This window comes from Solea senegalensis, linkage group LG12 (assembly GCF_019176455.1).
Source record: "Solea senegalensis isolate Sse05_10M linkage group LG12, IFAPA_SoseM_1, whole genome shotgun sequence".
Taxonomy (NCBI): Eukaryota; Metazoa; Chordata; class Actinopteri; order Pleuronectiformes; family Soleidae; genus Solea; species Solea senegalensis.
Genome location: NC_058032.1, coordinates 20,179,191 through 20,204,118, shown reverse-complemented (window position 1 = coordinate 20,204,118; position 24,928 = coordinate 20,179,191). Strand labels below are relative to the sequence as shown.

The 24,928-nt window shown below is 40.3% G+C and overlaps 4 protein-coding genes across 11 annotated transcripts in view; 3 read left to right on the top strand and 1 right to left on the bottom strand.

Annotated features, from left to right (window-relative positions):
- cep170aa (centrosomal protein 170Aa) overlaps positions 1-13,347 on the top strand; it is a 38,036-nt gene extending 24,689 nt beyond the window's left edge. For 3 of the 8 annotated variants that reach the window (XM_044040018.1, XM_044040019.1, XM_044040025.1), the window contains 13 exons: positions 1,478-1,840; positions 2,074-2,357; positions 4,370-4,462; positions 5,160-5,277; positions 5,448-7,001; positions 7,438-7,488; positions 8,410-8,683; positions 8,838-9,069; positions 9,503-9,670; positions 9,770-9,858; positions 9,998-10,091; positions 10,196-10,247; positions 10,684-13,347. In XM_044040018.1, coding sequence (XP_043895953.1) covers positions 1,478-1,840; positions 2,074-2,357; positions 4,370-4,462; positions 5,160-5,277; positions 5,448-7,001; positions 7,438-7,488; positions 8,410-8,683; positions 8,838-9,069; positions 9,503-9,670; positions 9,770-9,858; positions 9,998-10,091; positions 10,196-10,247; positions 10,684-11,018 — 3,707 coding nt within the window. In that variant the 3' untranslated portion in view covers positions 11,019-13,347. The remainder of the gene's footprint in view (positions 1-1,477; positions 1,841-2,073; positions 2,358-4,369; positions 4,463-5,159; positions 5,278-5,447; positions 7,002-7,437; positions 7,489-8,409; positions 8,684-8,837; positions 9,070-9,502; positions 9,671-9,769; positions 9,859-9,997; positions 10,092-10,195; positions 10,248-10,683) is intronic. The other 5 variants (XM_044040023.1, XM_044040020.1, XM_044040022.1 and 2 more) reach the window with 5 other exon arrangements.
- A 553-nt stretch (positions 13,348-13,900) lies between these two features.
- Positions 13,901-15,652, bottom strand: hint1 (histidine triad nucleotide binding protein 1). The gene is made up of 3 exons (XM_044040026.1): positions 15,507-15,652; positions 14,655-14,759; positions 13,901-14,229 (listed from the first exon to the last, which is right to left on the bottom strand). The coding sequence occupies exons 1-3, from the start codon at positions 15,615-15,617 to the stop codon at positions 14,065-14,067; spliced, it is 381 nt and encodes a 126-aa protein (XP_043895961.1). The 5' UTR covers positions 15,618-15,652; the 3' UTR covers positions 13,901-14,064.
- A 219-nt stretch (positions 15,653-15,871) lies between these two features.
- On the top strand, positions 15,872-18,170 carry lyrm7 (LYR motif containing 7). The gene is made up of 5 exons (XM_044040082.1): positions 15,872-15,958; positions 16,229-16,301; positions 16,916-16,986; positions 17,572-17,653; positions 17,826-18,170. The coding sequence occupies exons 1-5, from the start codon at positions 15,941-15,943 to the stop codon at positions 17,897-17,899; spliced, it is 318 nt and encodes a 105-aa protein (XP_043896017.1). The 5' UTR covers positions 15,872-15,940; the 3' UTR covers positions 17,900-18,170.
- A 665-nt stretch (positions 18,171-18,835) lies between these two features.
- Positions 18,836-24,624, top strand: dync2li1 (dynein, cytoplasmic 2, light intermediate chain 1). The gene is made up of 13 exons (XM_044040081.1): positions 18,836-18,948; positions 19,052-19,175; positions 19,291-19,325; positions 19,954-20,023; positions 20,220-20,308; positions 20,394-20,592; positions 21,010-21,078; positions 21,301-21,378; positions 21,477-21,556; positions 21,821-21,891; positions 21,985-22,082; positions 22,233-22,325; positions 24,313-24,624. The coding sequence occupies exons 1-13, from the start codon at positions 18,935-18,937 to the stop codon at positions 24,373-24,375; spliced, it is 1,083 nt and encodes a 360-aa protein (XP_043896016.1). The 5' UTR covers positions 18,836-18,934; the 3' UTR covers positions 24,376-24,624.
- Positions 24,625-24,928: the final 304 nt, after the last annotated feature.

The window sequence follows — 24,928 nt, the reverse complement described above, 5'->3', positions numbered from 1 at the left end:
AGACTCTAAAAAAGAGTCACTGTGATTTGTGATTGCAGAATTTTTGTGAAAAGGGTTATTTTCTCAGACATGAGAAAGCTCCTCTTCAACCACACAGAATATTACCTAATTACACACACTGAATAACTTCAGCAAGTGACCTGACCCTTGTGTAAAATCAATAAATGCATGGTAAATATATGATAGTGAAGTGATAATGTGCTATTGTATTTCCAGTGTGCACCATCTGTATAATTATATTACATTATCTATAGATATATAGATATAGATATAGATACATATCACAGATATTATGACCCACACTTTGACCTTCAGTGATTTTACAAAAAGTGAAGTGACATTAAAGCATCAGAGCGATTCAAAATCCTCAGGCAAGCCACTCGATTTCACTCAGACAACGGGAGCAGTATGTCCTCTTTTCTGTCTGCTTCTAGCACTCTATCTTTTACATGTTGTAGCAAATCCTGATCTAATGAGCTAATTTGTTACACAAATTGCAGTGCACTGTTTGCCTAGATCAGAAGCTGTGCATTGTTTTCTGATAGTTACACACAGTAGCAGTCATGTGGTGTCTTATCTCCACCTGTCTCTCATACCCTAACTGGCTGATTGTGTGATGTCTGTCAACCCTAATGACACGCGATATCCCAAGTGTCCCGCAAATTAGGATTCCTTCTTTCTCTGTTTGGCTTTCTCCTCTCTGGCTCTTAATCCTGTTTCTCTCTATTACCATCTAGCATCCCCCAGCTAGATGGTACTCTTGTTCATGTCTTTCCCCTTTCTCCTTCCACCTCCCCTTCTATCATTTAAGCACCCCACTATCACACACAGACACCACACTCACACCCATACTCCTTCTCTTTCCCCCTCATTTCCCTCCTACCCTCCCCCTCCTTGTAGTCTCTCAGTGTCAGTAAAGTAGGCAGGGCCAGTTCACTGTGGTGGGTGGCTTGTCTGGATTAAATTGCCATCCTGCCATCACACAACACTGAGAGGACGTGCTGATGTGACCCACACTTGTCCAAATGTAGAAATAGCAGTTAAGCGGCAGGTAAGCAGTCAGAGACTTCAGAGTTTAATGATTTTTCAGGCCATGGTTGAAAGTTTATCGAACAGTTTTGCTGAAACATTTGTTTCTTGTTGTGGTTTCCAAAATGGATGTGGTTTCAGGAAAGTGTGGTTTTGTGCTGTGGTCAGTATTTTACTTTTTTCTTCTTGCTCTGCAGTGTACTTCAGTGTAGTGTAGTGTCTGATTCTATGCTTTGCTTACTGTTGATTCATGTTGGCTGTGACTTCCTACATGTTAGTGAAGCAAAGCCAGTCTGTTAATGTCAGTCTTATTGTAAACATAACTTGTTATTCAAACATCCATTTTGTAATAGTAACATAAGAAGTGCTGCAAGCTTGAGCCATTTGTTGAAAGAAAATATGCATTTAAGTCATTCTTTTGTTATCTGTTTCTTTTGTTACCTCACAGGTAGCAAGCATGAGGATGGCACCCAGAGTGACTGTGAAAATGGACTGGGCTTGCGTTTTGCCAACCGCCGCCACACCATCGAGGAACGTCTAAAGGCAGCGCACAGCCACGTGGGAGCAGGAATAGGAGGAGCAAGTGGAGGGAACATAACAGTGAGCAGTAGCCGAACCGCTAGCCCTCGCACTGCCTTTATGATCGAGTTCTACGACGAGGAAAACCCTCGCAAGCGCCGATCGTACTCTTTTTCCCAGACTGCACCACTCGTGGGTGGAGGAGCTGGTGGAGAGGGACTGTGCCCTCAGCCTCCATCTCATCCCAAGGTGTTCAGCATTTCCACCTCTGCTACTACAGCCTCAGAGTCAGGTAATTTGTCTGTACAAATTCTATGATACTGCTTTTATGAACAACGTGGTGCATGTTTCTGCAGTTTCACTTCTTTTTGTATGAAAAGGAAAACCAAAAGTCTTGTCAGTTGATAAAATGTGCAGATCTGTTAAGCAGGAGCTAGACCTTTAACATTTCACTTACCACATGTTGTTTCTGTATCTTAATCTTCGGTAAAGCATGTATATTTTTCCCATTTTGGTTTTGATTAGGTAAAACCCCAGCTCCAATACCAGCTACAGTGACTGCTGGGGCACCGACTGCTGCCCGTGTGCTGCTCAAGCAGAGATCTGAGGACCCAAGTATTGGTCGGAGCTCAATCAGCACAGGGCTGGCGACAGGTAGCCCCACCAGTGAGGACGCCTCAGTGCTCGGGAGGGGAGCAGAGACGGCTGGAGGAGAGGAACAGGATGATCACAGTGATAAGGGGACCTACACTATCGAACTAGAAAACAAGAACCCAGAGGAAGAGGAGGCCAGGCGCATGATAGACAAGGTAAGGATGTACTGACATGTTAGCATCTATTTCATCTAAATGAGTCTAACCACAACACTTTGACAAGAAGATGGGTGTTTCAAGAGAATGCACTAATGCAGCATTACACACCGCTGTAAAACTCCAAGAAGAACAACAATTACTTTAATGTTTTAATTACAGCATTATGATATCATTCATTTGGACCAAATCCACAATTACAGAAAACTGGAAATTTTCTTATGCAGTAGCTTTTGCAGTTTAGAAAAGTGACTATATCTGATAATCTGTTGTTGCATGTTTTGCTAAGGAGCAGGTATTTTTATTGTAATTTAAGCAATTACATTTAAGTACTAAAATCTCATCGACGGAACATTTCAACAAAAAGCCAATTTCCTTGGAAGGCTGTACAGCTGCACTGCTTTGTTACATTTGTACTTGTTAGAAATGGAGTAAAACATTGTTGTTTTTCTTTTGCACTACCATATATTGGTTTGATAAACAATTCAAATCATTATTATTTCATCCATCGTCTACTGCTTTATCCTCCGCATGAGGGTCGCGCGTCACTGAGGCCAATTCCAGCTGACACAGGGCGAAAGGCAGGGTACACCGTGGACAGGACACCAGTCCATAGCAGGGCAAACACACTGAGACAAACAACCATTCATTCTCACATTTATGGGCAATTTAGAGTGTTCAGTGAACCTCTGCATGTTTTTGGACTGTGGGAAGAAACCAGAGTACCTGAAAAAAAACATGCATGCATGAGAACCATTTTTCTGACCGGGTCATGAACCTGGGTCTTTTTGCTGCAAGACAACAGCTCCATGTGGCCCTCATTATCATTTCATTACCAATAATTCAATTGTTTCAATCAACATTCATCATTATTTAAAGTTACTGTGTAGTAAGTCTAAAGTAAAGGAACTGGCCAAACAGAGTTGAGCAATGTAAAAAGTGACTTTATTACCCAACCTAATGCCCATTTGAGACATTTGCCACTAAAACAAAACTACGATCTTTGCATTGCCTTGTTTGACAACCACTCTATCTCCTCTCTGCCTCACTGGTAAACCTAATGCTTCTGTAATAGCCTTGAGAGACTTGCTCCATCAAGCAGTGCCCTGTTTTATTAAACGACGCTCCAGGGAGGCTGAAAACCTTCATCACAACTACTGCAGCCCCTGACCTGTAACGAACCCTCTCAAGGTTGAAGAAACATGTCTGAAAGGGACAAAATAATACACTGAGACAGAGGTGATTTCATGTTAGTTTCAAGCTAAGAGTTTCTTTAGACTACCACCGCAAGTCATGTAGGAATTAAAGACTTTCCTTAAATAGGAACAACAAAAGCAAAGAGTGCAAAACCACACCAGGCAGAAGTTCACAAGTCTTTCTAAATACCACCTTGTAGATGCAGAAGCTTGGCGGAGAAGCACACCTGCTTATTTACTGGAAGTTAAGATATTGCCAATAAAGTGGGTTTTTTATAGATATAATTAAACTTAGAAATAACATCTTACAGTTCCAGTTATATGTTATATACAGGTGTTATCCTAGGGCGAGCAATGATGTAATTAGTGGGGTGTATTTCTAGTGAGTGTCAGTCTGAATGCTTTACCTTCAAAACTAGAAGTAGTGTTATGTTAATGCCTGTAATTAACTGACACTAAGTGGCACACTGCTCTCAGTCAGTCCACTTTTGTTTGCTCTCCATTTTTGTAATCAGGTTGTGTGTGTGTGTGTGATTCCCGTTTGTTGCCATGGTACTGAACTATCAAGTGCAGATCAGCGTTTTAATTCAACAGCAGCTTCCTCTGGCTGCTCAGTTCACTTCTCTTCAAGCAAAGTATAGAATAAGATTAACATAGTATTAATATGTTACAGGTACTTCATTTTCATTACAAAGTGTGCTGCTGTACCTGTAAAGTGCATACAGAATAAAGACGAATTAGACATTATCACAGTACATGCAAATGTATGATTGAAGATGTGTCTGCATTATACTCTTGCTTTTTCAACTGTTTTAGGTGTTTGGTGTTGAGCAGAACCAAGGCTCTTCTGTTCTGTCAGACCTGAAAGGAGAAGCAAAAGGAAAGAAGGAAGAGGAGACTAGGAAAGAGGTACATTTTTTTAGTTTTCTGAGTTATTAGTTTACTTTCTGTTTGTCATTTCTTCACAAATACATCCCCATTCCTACATACTAATGTTGCCCAAGATTACAAATTTTTTTTACTTGTGAAATTAGTTTTGGATTAAGTAAGTCAGTTTGAGGAAAATGACGTCTGAGTCTCTAACAGTCCATCTGAGTTACAACAAGATTCATGTTTCATTACGTGAGTCACTGTCACTCCCATGACCTGACCACTCTACTCCCTGAGCCTGTTAGAGGGAGTAGGCTAGTCCTCCCAGAGATTGACCTAGATCATACTTAGACACACGCACACACAGACACACACCGTGCACATGATGAGAAGAGACACATTCAGCCCCCCGGGCAATTTTATATGAGGGAGGAGGGGAGGTGGCTGTGTATGAGCATTGACAGCCTTTCTATCAAGTCTTTTGTGTCATTTTGGTTTAGATTTTTCCCAAGCAAAATGAGCAATTGTTCAACTTTTCTCAAAACTTATAACATGTACAGTGATTGTTTGGGATTTGTATACAAATATCTATGTAATACATGCATTATTTTGAGGCATCTAAGCTGCCTCTACTGCTGATTTACTTCTCATTTTCTTACACATATTCTCTCTCTCTCTCACTCTCTCTCTCTCTCTCTCTCTCGTCGCTCCTCCCCTCCTTCTCTTCTCGTTACAGGCTATTCCTGGTGACTCGAGCTGGGTTTCTCAGTGGGCCAATCTGGCTGCCAATCACACCAGGACAGACCCGGAAGGATCAGGAGCAGAAACAGCTGCATTTCTGCTAAAAGAGAGAGGTAAAACATTGCCTAACACAGAATGACTAAATAAAGTGTTGTATTTCAAATATGAATTATTATTAATATTAAGTTTTCAACAAAAAAAAAATCATATTTAAAAACATATGAAATTTAATGAAAAGTTAATTTAAAGTTAATTTAATAAAATGTATCTTTTTTTTCTGCAGGAGTTGATGGTGCATCACTCAGCAGAGGTGAATCCTCCTCAAGTCTGACCGACCGTAAGCGCAGGACCCTCCCCCAGCTTCCTGTGGATGACTCCAGAGCTAAATCCAGCATCAAAGATTTGAGGTCTGAGATTGGGGAGAAACAGGACACTGAACCCCAAGAAAAAGAGAACAAGGGAGACGGGGAGTCCCCAACTCCCATGGAAGACGGTGAAATGACCGGTAAACGGAAACAAAGCTCCACTTCTTCTCCATCCAAGGCTCGTCTCCGGACCTCCAGCAGCTCAGAGCGGAGAAAGAGGTCAGAGGAGAGGAAAGGAGGAGGAGGACTTGTAGAAGGAGGAGAAAAGTCTGGGAAGCCTCTAGTGCGACAGGGCAGCTTCACTATTGAGAAGCCCAGTGCTAATGTGCCGGCGGAGCTCATCCCTCGCATTAACAGAGGCAGCAGTGGGCGCGAACGCAGTGACTCTGTGAGCAGCATGGATACGGCTACACTCTTGAAAGACACTGAAGCTGTCATGGCCTTCCTGGAGGCCAAACTAAGAGATGAAAACAAACTAGATCAGAAAAGCAGTAAAACTGGCACTCAGGTTTCGGGTTCTGGATTCCCCCTTCGATCGGACTCCATCTCTCCAGAGTCAGACGTGGACACGGCCAGCGCAGCTAGTCATGTGGCTGGAGAGGCAGAAAGGAAACAAGCACCTGGTGCACAAAAAAGACGTTCCTTCAGCAGCATGCACCGGGAAAAGAGCAACATGAGCACGACCTCCAAGACCAGCGTCACTAATACAAGTGCCCGTGAGCGCTTGGAGAGGAAGACTAAAACAAGAACTGTGGAGACGACAAGTAGGACTGATGCACGCCGCTCCACTCAGCCATCTTCTTCCTCCTCCAGAGCCCGTCAACCTTCACTGGATCTCACTGATGATGATCAGACTTCCTTCCCCATCTCTGACATCCTCTCCTCAGACCAGGAGTCCTATGCACCATTGGGGCTCTTAGTCCATGGACGTGGCTTAGATGATGCCCACAATTCCAAACACGATAGCAGGTCTGCAAAGACCTCCACCAATGGTTTGTCCAAAACCAGCCGCACTCTCCAGGCAGCCACTACCTCCTCTCTGAGCAAGCAGGCCTCACTGCCGCAGCCACGGCCCACAAGAGCCTCCCTTCTTCGTCGAGCCCGGCTGGGAGATACATCTGACACAGACCTAGCTGATGCTGACAGGGTTTCTGTGGCTTCTGAGGTGTCCACTACCAGCTCCACCTCTAAGCCGCCGTCCGGTCGGAAGGGAATGTCACGACTGGATTTGCTGGCTCAGCCGCGCAGGACCCGCGTGGGCTCCATCTCAGCTCGCAGTGACTCAGAGTGTACAATGACACGGAGCTCCACCTCCTCACCCCGCCTGTCAGCTGAGACTGCTCTGCGTCTGGGCTTGCGCTCATCAACACCGACGGAGAACAGACTGACGCCCAGGATGAGGGCCAACAGTGTATCCAAACTGAATGAGTCCAAGCCTAAGACCACGACATCTGGGTACTGCTCGCCCACAGGTGAGCACATCAACTGAGCCTCTTATTTCTGTTTATTCTGATTTTGTTTTGTTTATTAAAGTAGGAAAGGAAACATTACTTTATTTTTCACTCCAAATAGGTTCATACTGTCTTCTTGGTAATATCATTGAGCTTAACTTTCATTCAGTCAGACAGAAAAATAAGATATAAAACAGGAAGCAAGACACATCACATGTAACGTCATGTGAGAAAGACCTCAAGAAGTGGTCGAAAGATGTCAAGGTAACCAAAATACCTTATTTTTCTGTCTGACTGAACGAATACTTAACCTCAATGTTACTTTATTTTATCTCTTATTTTATCAAATAAAACTGCTCCATTTCATACCTCATTACTGTGTCAATATGTAAACATTTGTATGCAAACATTCCCACTGTGAAGTGACGTTACATGTGCACTGGTTCTCATCGTCCAGAGAGCTCTCAGCCTGAACCTGAGGGTGCTGATGCAGAGGAGGAGCTGATGGGTACCGTACCAGAATTGTAGAGCCTTGTTAGGCCTGTGTGTGTGTGTGTGTGTTCTTATGTTTGTGTGTCAGACCTGGGTCCCAGAATAGGAGCTGGTTTGTCATGTTAGCATTAAATTAAAATTTGACATGACTGTGGCGATGCACTTAGAGGATTCAGTCGTAAAGCAACTATTAGAAGTTCTTTGTTATGGACTATAAATACTGATGATGCAGAATCATCTTTATTTTGCTTGGAATATGTTTCTTGATGTAAATTTTAAGTTTTAAGTTTAGTTAGAATTTTTTGGGGAATTTTTTTTAAGGGTGTGACCCAGCTCTAGCATATACTGCAGTGTTAACTCTGTCTCCTTCCCCTAAATCCATCCAGATAATTTGATGAAGACCCTTATGCTCTATTCACACTCTATTTCTGATGAAACATTTGACAACATTAGTGTAAACTGCAGAATCCAGCAAATGGCTTTGGATCAGTGTCCAGCCATTTGTAGATTTTAATTGCAGACACTTGCGCCTGGACCTGGTTTACTGTTAAGAGATTGATAGAGCATGTTGTTGTCTCATCATGGTTTTGAAGCAGCTTAACACGTTCCTGGCTCTGTCTGGATTTGATGTTGTTGGACGCATTTGTTGGCTGCATGGGGTTTGTTGTTTTTAGATTAACTCAAATAGCCTCTGTTGCTGTTGCTGTTGTTTTCAGTATGGCTTCATTATCATAAAAAAAACATCCCTGCAGCTGTTCATTAACAAGAACTTAACAAAACGAGAAGTATTATGCTTTTACACGTGTCTGTCTTCCCCAGTAACAAAGCCTCTCATGTTCATAAGTACATTCATTAACTTCATGCATACCAAATGTGGTACTGGAATATACTAATAAGCATTCTTAACTGCTGTGTTCTCCTGCTGTTGCCATCATAGTGTCCAGCAGCAGCAGGTGGAGACGTCTGCCACCAGAGTACGGCTCCACCTCTGAGGAAGAGTTCGGCTCCAATCGGAATTCTCCGAAGCACGGGGGACGCTCGCACGTGCGGCCTCATCACCTCGTTCCACACCGCAACTCAAGGCTCAGCACCACAGCGAGTCCAGGCTCTGCAGCGGCAACCGGTCCGGGTGGCATGGGAATCAAACATCGCATGAAAGAGCAGGAAGAATACATCAGGGACTGGACAGCACACAGCGAGGAAATAGCCAGGTAATGATCTGAAGAAGAGAGATCTATTAATTAAAAGAGGTGTTTTATGTTTAATGCAATATTTTAAGTTGGAGCCATCATTAATGGTTTAAGTTTTACTGTTCAATTTCATGTCTATCCTGAGTCCTAAAGAACCCTGTCTGATGGTTAACAGGTTATTCCCCTGTGTGCGCAGGATCAGCCAGGACCTGGCTAAGGACTTGGCTATCTTGGCCCGTGAGATCCACGATGTCGCCGGCGAGATTGACTCAGTCAGCTCATCGGGCACAGCACCCAGCACCACCGTCAGTACTGCCGCCACCACCCCGGGATCAGCTATTGACACCCGGGAAGAGGTAGGCCCTGCACGTTCCACGCAGCCGGACATACAGGAGAGCATGAGAAAGGTGCCGGTTTTTCTTTTTCTATCACTGCTTAACTCTATGTGCTTCCATTACGCCTTTCCCATCTCACCCGCTGCTTGGATAAAACTGCCACTCATCAGCTGTGAGGTCATTTATCACAGGATCAGGACTTTTTCAGAACTGCTTATTGTTAAGTCCTTCCTTTCTCACAGAGGTTTATTTAAAACTGTAGTACTTATATTTTATATATACAGTAAAACATGTCAGTTTCATTCAGACCATTGTCAATGCTGATTCATGTAAGTTCTGCCATACAAAAACCCAGTCATTCAGCACTTTTATGGGATAAACGCTTTCAAGCCCAACTGCTTCTGTGTTGCCAGTGTTTACACACAAACACATTCTCTGACAAGTGTGATAGTATTGCTTCAAAGTCAGTGCTTTTCACTTCAAATCTCTCCCCCTCTGTGTCCAGCTTGTTGACCGGGTGTTTGACGAAAGCCTTAACTTCAGAAAGATCCCACCAGTGATCTCAACTAATAAGCCACCAGAGATCAACGGTAAGCCAGCGGAGCTCCGCCCCCGTGCTCCTGACAGTCTGGAGCCCCGAGCTTTGAGGAGACGAACCTGGAACCGAGAGGAGGTGAGAGCCGATGCCGAGAGCATGACATCAGATATGTGTTTGCACTCACCCTCAGGCTGTCATATGTCACACTTTGTTTATTTTCCTCTCTGTATTCAGGCGGTGTTGGACAGCCTGCTGCTCCATTCCGTCTCTCAATTGTCCTCCAAGATCAGAACCTCTGTCGACAAAACTGCGGGAAAAATCAGGTAATTGTACTTTGTGGTGTTATAACCACACAAACTCATGCTTGTATCAATGTGTAGTGTGTCTTATTTCATTGTGCTGCTTTGTATTGCAGAAAACTGTGAATGACCACATGTCCTGTTCTGTGTCACTTTCTTTTAGGATTTTGTTTAAGGATAAGGACAGAAACTGGGATGAAATTGAGAACAAATTGCGATCAGAAGGTGACGTGCCACTCCTGAAAACCTCCAATAAGGTACAGAAATCTGTCTGTCTGAGCAACATTTGAAATGAATGAAAGCACAGCGACACTTGAAAGCCAATGTAATAATTTTCCCCCAATCATTTCACCTCATGCAGGAGATTTCCTCAATTCTGCTCGAGCTGAAGAGAGTTGAGAAGCAGCTTCAAGGTAGGTAACAGACATGCACATGTCGGACATACTAACAAACCTGAACTTAACCTGGACGGCAAACATACACTTAAATAAGCTGCTGTATTTAATTATGTGAGTTTTAAGCAGCTGCTTCTGTTTGTAAGGTTGCATTCATGCTAGAGGGATTTTAAAGAGTGTAAACAACTTAAGTAGTGACATTTATAAATAAGGGCCGAGTGATTCCCTATAAAGACAGTGACATTGACTGGCATTAGTGTATGGAACTGTGAGAAAGTGCTTTACAACAGCTGGTGGGCAGGAATGTTTTCAGGGGAATTTATGGCGCTGGGAAAATCAAACTAAACCCCCTTAACCCATTTAATCAACTACTTCAGTGATAGAAACTGGAGTTTGATCAGACCTGATTGATATACACCTGGTATACACCACATTGATTATCTTTCTTTCCCAGTGATCAATGTCATGGTTGACCCAGATGGGACTCTGGATGCCCTGGCCAGCCTCGACCTGACCAGCCCTACCACTCCCACCAAGCCCCTAACCCCCAAAACAACAACTTCCCCCTCCGCTGCCAGTCCCGGGTCTGTGCCCCGAGCCAAAGAATCACTGCTGGAGATCCTCCCCGGGCCTGGAGGATCAACAGCTTCTGCCAGAGTTCAGGCTTCATCTGCCAGCACGGAGCAAACTGTGCGAGACCCCAGCGTGGGTCTGGGGTTAGCAGGAGTTGGAGGGTTGCACTTTAGTCGCATCCGGCCAAGCGGCGAGGAGGCCATTGCACAGAAGTGAAAACCTTGAAACCAAGGTTATGTGAATAATGAAGTTCACATGTCTAGCAATCAGTGTTAACAACAAGGAATAGAAACACCACTTTTTTCCCCGACAGAATAGTTCCCATTCTGCTGACTGTGCCACTCTAGGAATATATTCAAGATAGATATAAGCAACTTATAGACGCCTATATCTACTCTCTCAATGATACAATGACCTGGATGACTGAGAACCTTCACAGACCTCTTGGAATATACTGTACATTTAATACCAAGATCATTTAGCAAAAACCCCAACCGATGCATTTTGAATACACATATGAATGGAAATGTACTCATGACTGATTTCAAGCTTCTAAACCTTCACACTTACTTTCCAACTCGAAGACTAAATGCTACCTGTCTGCTCTCTCAGCGGAGTCTCCTCTGTTGCTCCAGTCCTCTCCTCTTGCCTTCTTCATGTGTCAGGACCCAACCGACACCAAGGGCATGCCTTAAAACACACCCTTGATAGTAGCTGTGTAACCCCTCAAATATTATACGAGACAGCATCTAAAGACTTTCAAACGGTCATTTCAGACTAACAGAATGCACTGTAAAACAAATCTTGCAAGCAATGTAATATGTACACTGAGAAAGAAAATGCAACACTGCAATAATTTATGAGCTCTTATTCAGAATATTTCAGCAGCCTTAAATAACCATCCTGGAAAAGTGCAGTCATGATTTATACCTTCAACGGTTCACACATTAAGCAGAATGTGCAGCTGTTTTATACATTTCATCATAACTTAAAAACTGTCCGTCCATTGAACCGTGATCAACCGGGATTTGTAGTGCCTCCTCATTTCTGTCATCACACGTCTTCCTTTCACCTGTTTTCTGTTATTATTTCGTTCAGCTCCCTCCTAGTGGTTGGAAAAAATGACATGTCACTCCAGTAATGTGTCAAAGACAGAGCTTAGAGCAAACTGATCTAACTAATGGTAGTTCCACACACAAGTATCAGCCTTTTGGGAAACTAAGTGATTATTTTTCAGTCAAAATATTCACTTGCCAAATTTAACCTTTTTGTTAACATTTTTCAAACAGTGGCCATCTTAAAATTGTCTGTTGTGCAAAAAGCTAATGTTGCTTTCATAGTGTGTTTTAGAAGAAGAATTCCTTCCTCTACTTATTATACTGAAACACAAGCTAATTCACTGCTATCACATCTGTCTTTGTCCCGTGTCAAAACCAGTGCTCTTAGCAAATCCACTCAAGTGTCCTATGATTTCCAATTGGCTTTTTTATACTTTTTCCAGTCACTGGTGTGATGTCTTCTTTATCTGGCAGCGATGAGCTGTTTTAACAAAATATTTTAGATAATATAAATACTATTATCATATTGTAGATACAGGATACCTTATACTTTTTAATGCTTCAAGTCACCTCATCGAACATAGCTGCTGGATATACTGTTGGTTTCATTCACGTCTCATGGATAGAACTGATGATACATGTGACAATAAGATATCTTTTTTTATGAATTTGGCTCCTAATACACCTTCATATCGATGTATATACAAAAGGTTTCCATCAGTGTTCAGTATTTCAATTGCAGACAGACAGTACAGTATCCCTGTTTTTCTCTGCTGAATTTTCAGATGACATTTTTTGGGACTAACACTTCCTGAATCTCTCTTCAGCTTGTAGTTTGTGTTTTAGGGTAAGATTTAGTAAAAGGCAGTGTAACACTACTTAAATATTCTCGCACTAGTGAATGTTAGGTACCAGAATAGAAGTCCATTTCCTTCTCTCTATGCTGTACTGTACAATGTCTTTAAATGCCTCCAAGTGCCCATTTTGTCTAGAGAAGGGCATTCATTAAAAGAAGGAAAAATATGTAGCTGTCTAAAAGATTTATTTTGCACATCAGATTGTTTTTTTTCCCCTTATACAGGAGTAGTGAAGAAGCGGTGTAAGCCTGCATCTAATGTCAGATGGTTTGGCAAAGAATGATGAAGAATGACGGCGCTATGCTTGATATCAGAAATGACTGCCTTGCTTCTCTAGATCTATTCTGTCTGTACAAACAAAGCCTTTAACCATGTTTGTTTTTTCTCCCACACAATTTTATCAAAAAAAAGGAAGAAAAAAAGAAATGGGGGACTGTGAATGCTAGGTACATGTTTGTTCAAATCTGTGTCAATTGATTAGTGTCAGGGGCTTTTTTTCCCTTGTCATTTCTGTGAAAAGACTATTTTATTTATTTTTGTTTTAATATTTTATGGATGTTTCATGTATTTTATATTTCTTCAACTTTCTGCATTGTCTCTTACTGTTAATAAAACAGAGCCATTCACTTGTTTCTCTGGTGTTCTTGTGCTCGACATTTAAATCCAATGAGAAACGCCTTAAATACCTATTTAACCTGATTTCCACTACACATACATTTTCTGTTAATACAAACAAGTGTCTCCTTGAAACCTTAGCTAGACGATGTCACTGGAGTGTCTTTCTTGATATTTTCTGACCCATCATTCACTTCTTCAACTTATCAGCCAACACTGAGAGAATAAACTAAATATCTGGATACACTGGCACCTGGTTTAATATGAACTAGGCAGCAAGAGTCAATTCTTGAATTTGGTGTGTAAAACTGGGTCCTAACCTTCATGTGGAAATTCATTTTGCACATACCAACTGCTCACAAGTTGCTGCTGACCAAGTTTACCCCTCAACATCAGTTGAAAGTTGTTTGAGGAACATAAAAAATGTTGAGGTTACTTCAATAAGAAATATCCACCTTGCTGTTTACAGTAATCATTGGATCAGATGCTAAAATCTTGGAGCCTAATAACAAAAGCCATCTTCAGACAGAAGTCTCAACAAAACAACTTCATTAAAAAGAGAGACTCATTTGCTGAGAAGTGCATTTTATTTCCCTTTGTGAATTTCCTGGTTTTGCTTTGACTCATTTCAGGTGACAACCAGTTTTAAGTATACATTTCAACAGTTTTGGTGGTTGCCAAACAACAGATGTGCATAATGACAGGATGAAATGTGCAATGAGGAGATGGATGTTAGCCGGGTGGCCAACCCATTACGCGTCCACCCAGGACATGGACATGGATGTGATAGACAGACTGGCCCCCATCTGGTCCATCATTGATGACAACCCTATAGCCTTTAGACAGACCTGCATCTTTAGCACACTTTTTTGCAACAATCAGCAGGTGGCCCAACAACTGAAAGAGAGAAAGAGAGAGAGATAATGACTGACAATGAGGTGTTCATTAAACATTTCAACCCCTAGATTAGATTAAATCACATATATTGTTTAGGTACAGCAGATAATTATGCATAGGCTTTAAACTACATGTAAAGGGCTCCATCTAGTGGTCACTTTTAGTAATTTGCTGTTAACTAGACCAAATAAATCATGTTTTGCCTGCATTAATCTGTCAGTAAAAATATTTTGATAACATTTTTTTGGGATGTTTTTTTATGTCCAAAGGAAGTAATGATAACATTTCAGTGCTGATCCGAACACAGAAAGTGAGTCAGTTTGGCAGAGGTCTGTGCTTTCTGATAGTTTTTTATGATGAAAGTGGAAAAAAGTTATTTTTACAGCCCATTATGAAACCAATGAGTGTCATATAATCATACTTACTTCAGCATCACCGTCCTCTGCTTGTGACATCTGAACAATCGGCTTTTTTGGGACGACAAGGAAGTGAGTGGGAGCTTGAGGATTGATGTCTGGGAAGACAACACACTGAAATACAGAGGAACACATGAAGCAAAGCAACATTTGACCATAGCTGACAAATGTGGCTCTAGTGAGCACATTAACTATTACATTGCAGTCACTTGTCTTATGCCTCTTTCCACAGTAATATTATGATGTAATATCAGTGTAATTGCAGCCATGCTAACATGTAGTGAGCAGAATAACTGGACCAGTATTTCTGGATTATGGCCTCATCTGTTTAGTTGGAGCTGAAACAGTTTCATGTTTAAATTAAATAATACTTAATCTTTTGAATCAGTGGGTTGAACATGACTTCTGGCATTATGACAGTGCTGCCTTTAATTGTACGTTTAAGATAATAGCAATGCTCCATTTCGCAGTCTATTTATTCATTTTGATAAATAATAATACACGTGAACAGCAGGGTGAACGGTGAGGGGATCTGCTGGAGGGGCGGTGCGCTGCATGTGTCACACATTGATACAGAGCCAGAGCCAGCTAACTGCAGCAGAAGGCAAGTGGCTAGAAAAGGAAACTATCTCAAAGCCGCAGAAGAGAAGCTGAACCGTGTCCAGTTAAAACAAATGTTCATTTTCTACATTAACAGCTGTGCGTTCAAGCTATAAACAGCGCATTCAGTTACGTGTAGGTTTATGTTTGACCACATACTTTATTCAAAGCTAAAGCAGAGTGTTAGCAGTTGCTAAACGGCAGAATCAGCTACCACGCGTGACTTAAAAAGACTTGAAAGTGAAAATGTACAATGCATACCTTATCATCCTCGTAAATTAGGTCGACTGGAATCTCTTTACGTATGATTTTTCCAAATATCGTGTCCCCGCCCGGCTGGGCAGCCTGCGCCTTAGCTGTTTCATCAGCCATGTTGACACAGAATGAAGCGACCCCTCGCCTCTTCTTCTCCTTTTTTGGGTTTAACGGCAGCTCACATCCATTTCGGTGCATCACTGCCCCCTGCTGGCGTCACTTAATCATTCTTTTTTTTTTTTTAGGTACATAGTAACAAACAACTAAAATATTAAGTAAAAAAAAAAAGAGATGAAAAATACATGAGTAAATATCACAATAAAATAGCGAACTACAAACAGACGCCGATAGACCACAAAATTGCGTAATTTCAAAGTCTGCTTTGATTGGTTAATATTTTATTGCGTTCTCTGCACCGGAAATGAGGTAAAGAAGTCAAGATGGGGACTCGTTTGAAGGTGAGGACTTGCGTTTTTACAAAGAAAACGCAGTCAGAACGATGTTTTACGTTGTTATGTTCTATCGTAGACACAACTGTCTTCATGTTCGTTTAAATGTACAGTTAGTTTAAATGTTTTGTCGCTCAAAAATGTGTAAACACCAACACGGCAGTGTGCTGAAGTAAAACAGACACATTCAAGTTAACGTTGTATCGTTTGGTTGAACGTTTTTGTCATCCTCAGCTACTTTAGGTGAGATAAGACGACTGACTGTTTGTATTCATGCAGGTTCTGAACGTGTTTAAAGCGCTGCACAGGACGAGGCTTGATGTGTTCAGAGATGACAACAGAGCACTGACAGGTGTGGGTGTGTGTGTGTACGTACAAGTTGTGTGGACCAATTGTCCGCTGTCACAAGACAGATTCAGGAAGTCATTCCTGCCATCAGCCATCAAAACTTACAATAACTCCCTGTAATAGTAAAAAAAACAAAAACAAAAAAAACTGCTCATTTGCGCAATGCACGTTTTCTCGCCGTGACATATAGTATGACATTGCACTCCATTATGCCACTCCTTTATTATTGCACTATTTTTTTCCCACTGTTGCACATTTTACAGTTTATGTTTATAATATTTGTTTGTGTTGCTGCTATGTTGAAACAATTTCACCTTGGGGATGAATAAAGTATTTCTATTCTATTCTATTCTATTGTCAAACAAACCTATCTTTGTGAGGACATTTTGACCTTGTGAGTACATTTTGGCTCGTCCACACAACTTTAATGGGTTTTTTTTGCGGTTTAAGACCTGGTTTTGGGTTAAGTTGAGAATTAGGTTTAGGTAAGTGTTGGACATTTAGTTGTGATGGTTGAGGTTAAAACATGTGTTAAAACAAGCATGTGTATGTGTGACAGAGAGTGAGAGAAAATGGTCTTCCGTTTCAAATGAAATATTTCTGTTTCCTCCCTTTAAGCTGCAAGATTAAAGATTAATGAGGAGTTCAAGAAAAACAAAAATGAAGCATCAGAAGAAAACATTAATAAGGTAAAGTGTCTGTTTCTTTTTCAGCATTTCGTACTCTCATTTGTGAATTAACGGAAATGCTGTGAGCTGGTCTTAAACACCGATCAGTGCTTTAATGGCTAAAAATGCTGCGCATTTGATAAGATGCATGCTAAAGTCCCCTCTAAAATTATAAAAACATGAGGAAGCCCTATTGGCTGCCATTCATTTGTTATCATATGTCATTCATATCTTTGTTCATTATTTGTGTTTGTTTGCAAAGTCCAAAACAAAACTCAAATTTTATTGATCATATTTTCCTTATCTGACAGTGCATGTATTTTATTTTTTTTTTCCTTGCGTAATTCACCTACACAGTGAAGGCTGCTGTAAACATGCTTTTATAAAAGCTGATAATCACAGAATATCTCTGCAGTGCTCTCTGACAGAACAGTTTTTTCACTCACTAGATGGTGCTGGTCACTAGTTATCTGAAATTAATTAGAAAGGAATAGTTTTTACCCAGTAACTGCGCCTTTTCATTTTATGGTTAACTGGCCAATAGTTTTTCATCCATCCGTGTCCCCAGCACATCCTGAAAACCTCATAACTCTTTTTCTTTTTCAGATGATCAAAATAGGTTCAGATGTGGAGGCTGTGCTTCGACAGACTGTGGTGCAAATGGAGCATGTGGGAGAAAACAAACTATGTATGATATTATCCTTTTCCTTCTCTCTCCTTATCCTCCAAATTTCATACAATGCTAGGACGAAATCTGTGCCAAGAATATAGTATACATCAAGAATTATAGCTTCTTTCTTACTTATCACAATATGCTGTTTTTATATGAACCAGTTTTTTTCTCTCTCTCCCTCTCTCAGTGCTTCGACCCAGAGAAGGCCTTCTACTGGAGAATGTGCCCTATTGTGACCAGCCCAGGAAAAAGAAGTCTTAACAGCTGATTTGACATTAAATCATTCTCATCACAAAAAGGGACTCAATATCTACCTACATTAAAATCCATATTCAATACAAAGGCTTTAAACAAAATATTTCATGTTGTTCAGATGATGGCCTCATGAAGAAATGTTTTTGACTTACTGGAGATCTCCGCTGTTCTGTTTCAAGAAGTCTCTGCTGTATAATGGACAACATAGTTTAGACAGCATGTTTAGTGTTTTGTCAAATGTAATATAATGTTTTTCATTAAATTTCATGTAAAAGTGTTTCTTTTTTCCAGTAGCGAATTATTCTACTGCACTTAGACAGATATGCAACAATATCCCACCGCGTTGTTACTAAAAGTAAGAGTATTCACAGATCCAACTTTGATCTATTTTATTTTTCTTGAAATTGTATTACTGCAATAACTATCAGGTTCTGATATGGGATTCATTCTTTGTGGTTTGATTGATTGTACAATGTATCCATGGTTAAGTTAGAAAGTTAGACAAAAATGTATTGGATATACAGTATATCTGATCCAGAACCACACACTGAAGTAACACAGATCTGATTTGATAACTGCAATTGACGATTGGATTTATCTGTCTTGAAAAAAGTCAGAATTGAATAAACAGAAAAAATGAGTCAGGACCCAAAGACGAGTCACTGGAAATCATTATTTATGGGTCACCAAAGGCTGCACAATTTGTGGGTTGCTGGTTTACCTGTTGGAAATGAAATTAGGTTTGACAGAAATATCAGTAAAAATACACAAGCATTTGTTGGGAATTGCATTACAATGTAATTAATCAACAGTTTTATAACAGACAGTTCCTGTGCATGTAATATACAATACAACAAAGCTTTTTGTTGTATTCTCGGAACAACTTGACCAGAACGTCTTCACGAAGACACTACATCTCCCACAATGCCTGAAAAAAATCAAGCAGCGGTTACGTCATAAAGGTGCGTCGTTACTGTGGCAACGGTTGAGCCTTATCGTATGTAGCTAGTTTGTCAACTTTGTGGAGACACAGCGAGATTAATGCCGAAAACAATGTAAGAGTCTTTTTTTTCTGAAAGACTAATGTTTATTTTTTAACATTCTCACAAAAATTATGAATAACGTTCGAACTTTGCGTTCCTGTTCTGTGTTTGTCAGCTCCGACACGCTATGGGAGCTGGCTGCAGCCGAGGTCCGAGACAGAGAGCGCGGAGGCGGCGAGGAGGACAGAGGAGAGACGGTCAGCGAGAGGAGTGTGTTCGTGATTGGGAGCAAGTCTGGGGTTTGTTTATCACTCCAGAGTCATAAAACACACACACAGTGAGAGAAAGACGTGCTTTGCTTGTTATTAACTCACAGCTACATAGGTTATATGTCAACTATGCTTTGTTTTTCAGGGTAAGACGTCCATTCTGCTCAGGTGCCTGGACAGGTGAGAGAGAGCTTTCTCTTTAAATCTACCCTCATCAAATATTAAAGTTTACCTTTGCACATTAGTGTGAAATGCTATTAAGGGCCCAGTGTGTACTGGCAGAAACTGACTACACTACCTATAGTTCACACAGTGGCCACTATTTTTTACCGCCATGGCATCTGCAGTCTGACCCTTAGATGTCAGTAACACTTGACCTTTAAAAGAGACAGTTCACCCAAATCACTCTGGAACATGACAGTTATCAATAATACTTTTTGCTTAAAGGTACGGCAGGCAGGACTTTGTTGACTCATTTATTGATCAATAAATGAGTCAACAAAAAAACAGAGTCAGATGATAAATGCACTTAAACACATGTCAATATTGGCAATAGAGTTTGGAGATGGAGAGATTTCTTCAGATCATCTGTTGTGTATGAAACAAGTGAGACTGTATGTGCTCATTTGGTGAGAGGAGCTCAGAACAGAGCAGAGTATTTTGAAACCTGTGGATGAAAGTCAAAAATCAGCTTTTTTGTCAGTGAATCTGCCAACCGTAGCTTTAATAGCTCTCAAAATCTGAGCTGCAGCCCACTGTCCTCCTCAGACAACAGAGTTAGTGACATGGTTTTGTTTTATTCTGCCAGGGATGAACAATCCAAACCAACTCTGGCACTGGAGTACACTTTCGGCAGACGGGCTCGAGGACACAGCTCAGTAAGGGCGTCCTGCGGGACTTGACTCTAACACCAGGCTCACTGTGAGAGTTGGTGTGTTATGGTGCATTACAAACTGTTTACCAATTGGTTTTCTTAAGCAAATAAACACAGTGAGACTTTGTAGCAAGCACTGTCACAATGTGTCGCTTGTAATGAGGCGATCAAACTCACAGCCTGGTGATTTCCTCCCTCAGCCTAAAGACATAGCCCACCTATGGGAGCTGGCAGGTGGGACCTCGTTGTCAGACCTGGTTCAAATCCCCATTACTCCTGTCAGCCTCAGGTAGGTCACTTACACTCATTCCTGACATCTTATCTTTCCTATATTCTAATAAATTCAAAGAAAGTATTTCACTTGTTTTTATCAGGTCTCTCTCTGTTATTCTCGTTTTGGACCTTTCTAAACCCAATGCCCTGTGGGGAACCATGGAAAAGTTGCTGCAGGCAGCACAAGCTCACTTAGAGAAAGTCTCTGCACAGGCTCAACAAGCAGAGAAAGGCAAAGCTGGAGCCAAACACCAGACACCTGTCCACTCAGCAGCACGTGTCTTACCTAAAGACTATCCTGTAAGACCTAATTTCACTTAACCTTAATGGTATTTTAACATAATCTCTGCTCAATGTCATACACCCTCCATTGTTCTGGAGGTTCCTCTGGCACTGTAGCATCATCAGCCTGCTTAACTACACCTTGGTGAAAGACAGCCTGAATCTCCTCCTCATCTTTAATTGGTCATCTTACTTTTCTTCTGCTCATTCTACACGCCTGCAGCACAAATGACACTCATGTCATGTGGCATGTGTTGCTTTCTTGGATAACCTTGCTGATTTTCACGCTCTGTCTATATATGTGTGTCAAGTCAGTTAGTGACCTGAATATCCTTGACTGTCTATAAATAAAGTATAAATGTCCAACATTTAGACATTTATAGTTGCATCTAGTGGTTGAATGCATCCTCAGTCAACTGTAAACTCTTTTACCAGGACAGAGAGCTGATCAGCCCCTTTTCTGTTCCTCTGCTCATCATTGGCAGCAAATATGACCTCTTCCAGGTAAAACAAATACTTAAACCTAATTTTACTTTTTAATTCCATATCCTGTAATGTAAATTGAATACATTTCTAGGTGTAAAAGGATGATAGTTTATAGTTATGGTTGAAATATAAAATGTACAATGAGACTTTCATTTTGCGGCAGCCTGGTTTAATATAGTATTATAATAATAATAATAGTATTACACGTTGAGAGGTATTTTTTATTTATTTGTGTTGCAGGAATTTGACTCTGAGAAGAGGAAAGTGGTCAGTAAAACACTGCGTTTTGTTGCTCACTACTATGCAGCCTCTGTTATTGTAAGTGCATGCTTACTATCCTCTATATATGCGGTATATAAACTTCACATTTACCATAATTTGTCTTTCTTTTCCTGTTTGTAATTCTTTGTTATCAGTTCACCAGCATCAAGTCAGAGAGCCTCATGTCAAAGACCAAGAGTTTCTTCTCCCACCTGGCTTTTGGCCAGGACAAGGGGTGAGAAGAAAAACACAGCACAACACCAACAAGTAGTGAAAGGACTGGGGCTGGAATTGTGCTATTTTTCTTAAAAACCAGTTTAGTGTGACACAACTGCATGTCATGTTTGTGCTTTATCAGGATTATGAGTAAATTACAGTGAATGTTGGTTAAAACACTAAACCAATCTAGTATGACAGCATTTATTTTCACACCATCAAAAACGTCAACAGTATACTATATTTGACTGTATTATTTAGATTTCTGTTTATGTGTTGACAGGAAAACTGTGTCCAGTGACTCCTCCAAGCCTCTCATCATTCCAGCAGGTTCTGACTCCTTCAGTCAAATAGGTGAGCACAGCATCACCTAGTGGTAAAAAAATAAAGATAAACGCTTTTGCTTTTGCTTTATTGAATAAAGAATAATGTTCCTAATATTTTAAGGTACTCCTCCTTCTCCTGATGTGGATATCACTTCGCTTCATGCAAAAAACCCAATGGATCTCTGGAAGAAAGTCTATGAACGTGTCTTCCCTCAAGAGGTAGTTGTGGCACCATTTGTCTTTCACACATTCATATTGTACAATCACATGTGTACTCTATGTAAAATCCAGTATTCCCTGTTATAAATAGCATGTCTACACAAACAAGGTCTTCTGTAAACAATCAGTTCTTAACGTGTGACTCCTCAGAGTATCAGTGAGCAGAGGGAACTCAAGGATCCAGCCAAAGACCCACAGTACAGCGAGCCTCAGATTGATGCCATGAGAGCCCAGAAAGACCAGGTACAACATTTTTTCACATTCTCATCCCTGTATTCTGTTACTTTATATCTGCTTTACACTATGACACTCGGGTTGACCTCGTCGAACACGTATTGAGAAAAGAACACATTTTGAGTGGTGTCGCAAGTTTTAGTCAAGAGATTTGATATATGAGGAGCCCAGAAAGTCATGTAAGGAAGTAATTGTTCCTCTTTGTTATAATGATTAATTTCCTTGGTTAATAAAAGTATAGTGACACTATAGGCCCTTTGCACTACACTTATCTTAGACAAGTTGAATGCCCGGGAGTAACCTCCTGTCCAACAGTAGTCTATATGTTGCACTGTTACTTTCGGGTCCTCATTAACACACACTAAAATATAGTCTGTGTTGATAAAATCCGAGATTAGAGGTCTACTTGCACAGGTGCCACTTTGGCAGTTGAACTGTAGTAACCTGTTCAACTCACAAACAAACATCTGCTCACTGTTATCAGTGAGGGAGTCTGGCCTGATGCTGGTCATCCTGCTCCTTGATTGGCTGACGCATTATGTAATTGGTCTGGATAACCAGTCAGATTAAAGGGGTTAAAGGTTTATTTCTCCTGATTGGAACGAATAAAGTTTGTGAAAGCATAATATATGCCTGTCAGAGCAGATTGTTAACTGATATGTGAACTGATAGCTGCTTCAAATTATATTCATGTCACAGAGCTAAGCATTTGTTTTTGTTTTCTGGATGTTCCAGAAGGGTTATATTGAAAAATAACTGTTGAAATCAGGGGCTGCTATATCTCCTCATTTGGGAGGCAGAAACTAAAAATAATATATTCAAGCTTTCAGAGAGGCATCCTGTCAAGGCTCAAGTGAAAATGACATAGTAATATACACCTATTATAACAGTTATCTAGCCACAAGTTTACACAAATGTACCTTCTTATACCAAGTGCAATAATAATTATAATAATAATAATAATAATAAAAGGCATTAAGAGAAAGTGTATTTCCAGATTACCCTCATAGACTAATACTATAACATCAATACAGCATTTTAATGCTGTTGAAATTTAAATTTTCCAAACCTTTATTTCGGAAAGAAACCACAGCATACTAATTCACAATACAAAGGTTGTGCATACTATAATGCTTAACTTGAATTGGTAAACCAGACATTTACAAGAGATATGTGTATATATACAGTATATGTAAACATAAACACATATCTTAACCCTCAGAACACAGATCATTTCAGCTGCTTTTTAACATGACTATGTTAAAACCTATGTACAGAGTTTATAATAATGTGCAGTATATAGTATCTTATATCTTTTTTTAGCAATCCGATTTTTGTTTCCATTTTCACCTACCTGAGCAAAAAGTACTCAAATCTTTAAAAAGACTGAATTTGTGAAGTTCACTTGGTTCGTTTTTATGAACAAAAATAGAAGAAAATGTGTGTATTTTGTGACTTCTTCACTACTCCCACTTTTTCAGAAAAAAAATATGCGACATAAAATTAATCCTAATTTTGACTCAACAGCACATAAGAAGAAGAAAAAAAAGATGTGACCTATAAACACACATCCCAGGATGTCCATATTAGAGTTGTGTATTATTCCCACGGCAATTTACCACGGGTGCCCCTGCGGCACTGATCTGTGCCACTCATTTTGTAACCCAATAAAAATCTCCTGTATGTCCAGACCTAGTCTTTGGTGGTGACTCCTGTAGACCAGCTCGAGAAAATGACAGAATAACCCAGATTATGTGTCTGGATAAAGCCTCAATTAATGTTTTACCCTTCTGTTGTGAAATGCATCACCGATGTTGTAAACAATCATTTTCTATGTCCCATATCTGTAGCTGTGTTTTTACTTGGCTTTTAACTGAGTTTTAGTTATTTATTTCTCAATTTATGTCAACCTTTTTATTTATTTATTAAAGATAATAATAAATATGTGGTGGCAAATGTCTGTGTTTTCATACTTTCTGTGTGTTTGCTTTTTCAGGAGTTGGAGCAGTATAAGAGAAATGCAGCCAAGTCATGGAAAGGACTGGAGCTGGACACCTGAGATTATCAGCTTTATGGTCTCTCACACACACACACACACACACACACACACACACACCACAAATCAATGTTCATATGCATTTGACATTAATTGTTCACTAGTGTGTCATGGTCGTATTTGATTAAAAAAAAGTCATTCAAATTGTACATTATTAGAGAGATGTCTTTCTTCAAGGTTTGGAATGCTAAAAACCTTCTTGTACAGTGCACTGAGGATAAAATGTGTAAAATAAACACTTTTAAATTGTTACAGTAGGTATGACTTTCTTTTAATGATGCGTTACAGTCACAATATAGGTTGGGCAAAGTAATACATGAGTGACATGTAAATTATCATTTACATAATACTACAAAGTCATTCAGTTGTTTTCAATTAAATTGGTTATATATCATTTTAAGTTGAATGTACTTTTATGTATCATTTTGTTACATAATCATTCATTTTAAACTGAACAATAATTTTCAAATCAAAATGTCAGCTAAAAACAATACAGTTATTAAATCAGAAAGACTGCTAATTGGTTATTCCACTTTTGACAGTTCTGTCTTTAATG

What these genes read in the sequence shown, in the direction of transcription:
- lyrm7 (XM_044040082.1), top strand. An exon ending in TGACAACAGAGCACTGACAG is followed by an intron (nt 16,302 to 16,915) that starts GTGTGGGTGTGT and finishes CCTCCCTTTAAG; the next exon opens with CTGCAAGATTAAAGATTAAT. An exon ending in CAGAAGAAAACATTAATAAG is followed by an intron (nt 16,987 to 17,571) that starts GTAAAGTGTCTG and finishes TTTCTTTTTCAG; the next exon opens with ATGATCAAAATAGGTTCAGA.
- hint1 (XM_044040026.1), bottom strand. Translation starts at nt 15,617, where the DNA reads ATGGCTGATGAAACAGCTAAGGCGCAGGCTGCCCAGCCGGGCGGGGAC. An exon ending in TAATTTACGAGGATGATAAG is followed by an intron (nt 14,760 to 15,506) that starts GTATGCATTGTA and finishes TCTGTATTTCAG; the next exon opens with TGTGTTGTCTTCCCAGACAT. An exon ending in CAGAGGACGGTGATGCTGAA is followed by an intron (nt 14,230 to 14,654) that starts GTAAGTATGATT and finishes TCTCTCTTTCAG; the next exon opens with TTGTTGGGCCACCTGCTGAT.
- dync2li1 (XM_044040081.1), top strand. An exon ending in GGGCTCGAGGACACAGCTCA is followed by an intron (nt 20,024 to 20,219) that starts GTAAGGGCGTCC and finishes TTCCTCCCTCAG; the next exon opens with CCTAAAGACATAGCCCACCT. An exon ending in TGACTCCTTCAGTCAAATAG is followed by an intron (nt 21,892 to 21,984) that starts GTGAGCACAGCA and finishes TAATATTTTAAG; the next exon opens with GTACTCCTCCTTCTCCTGAT.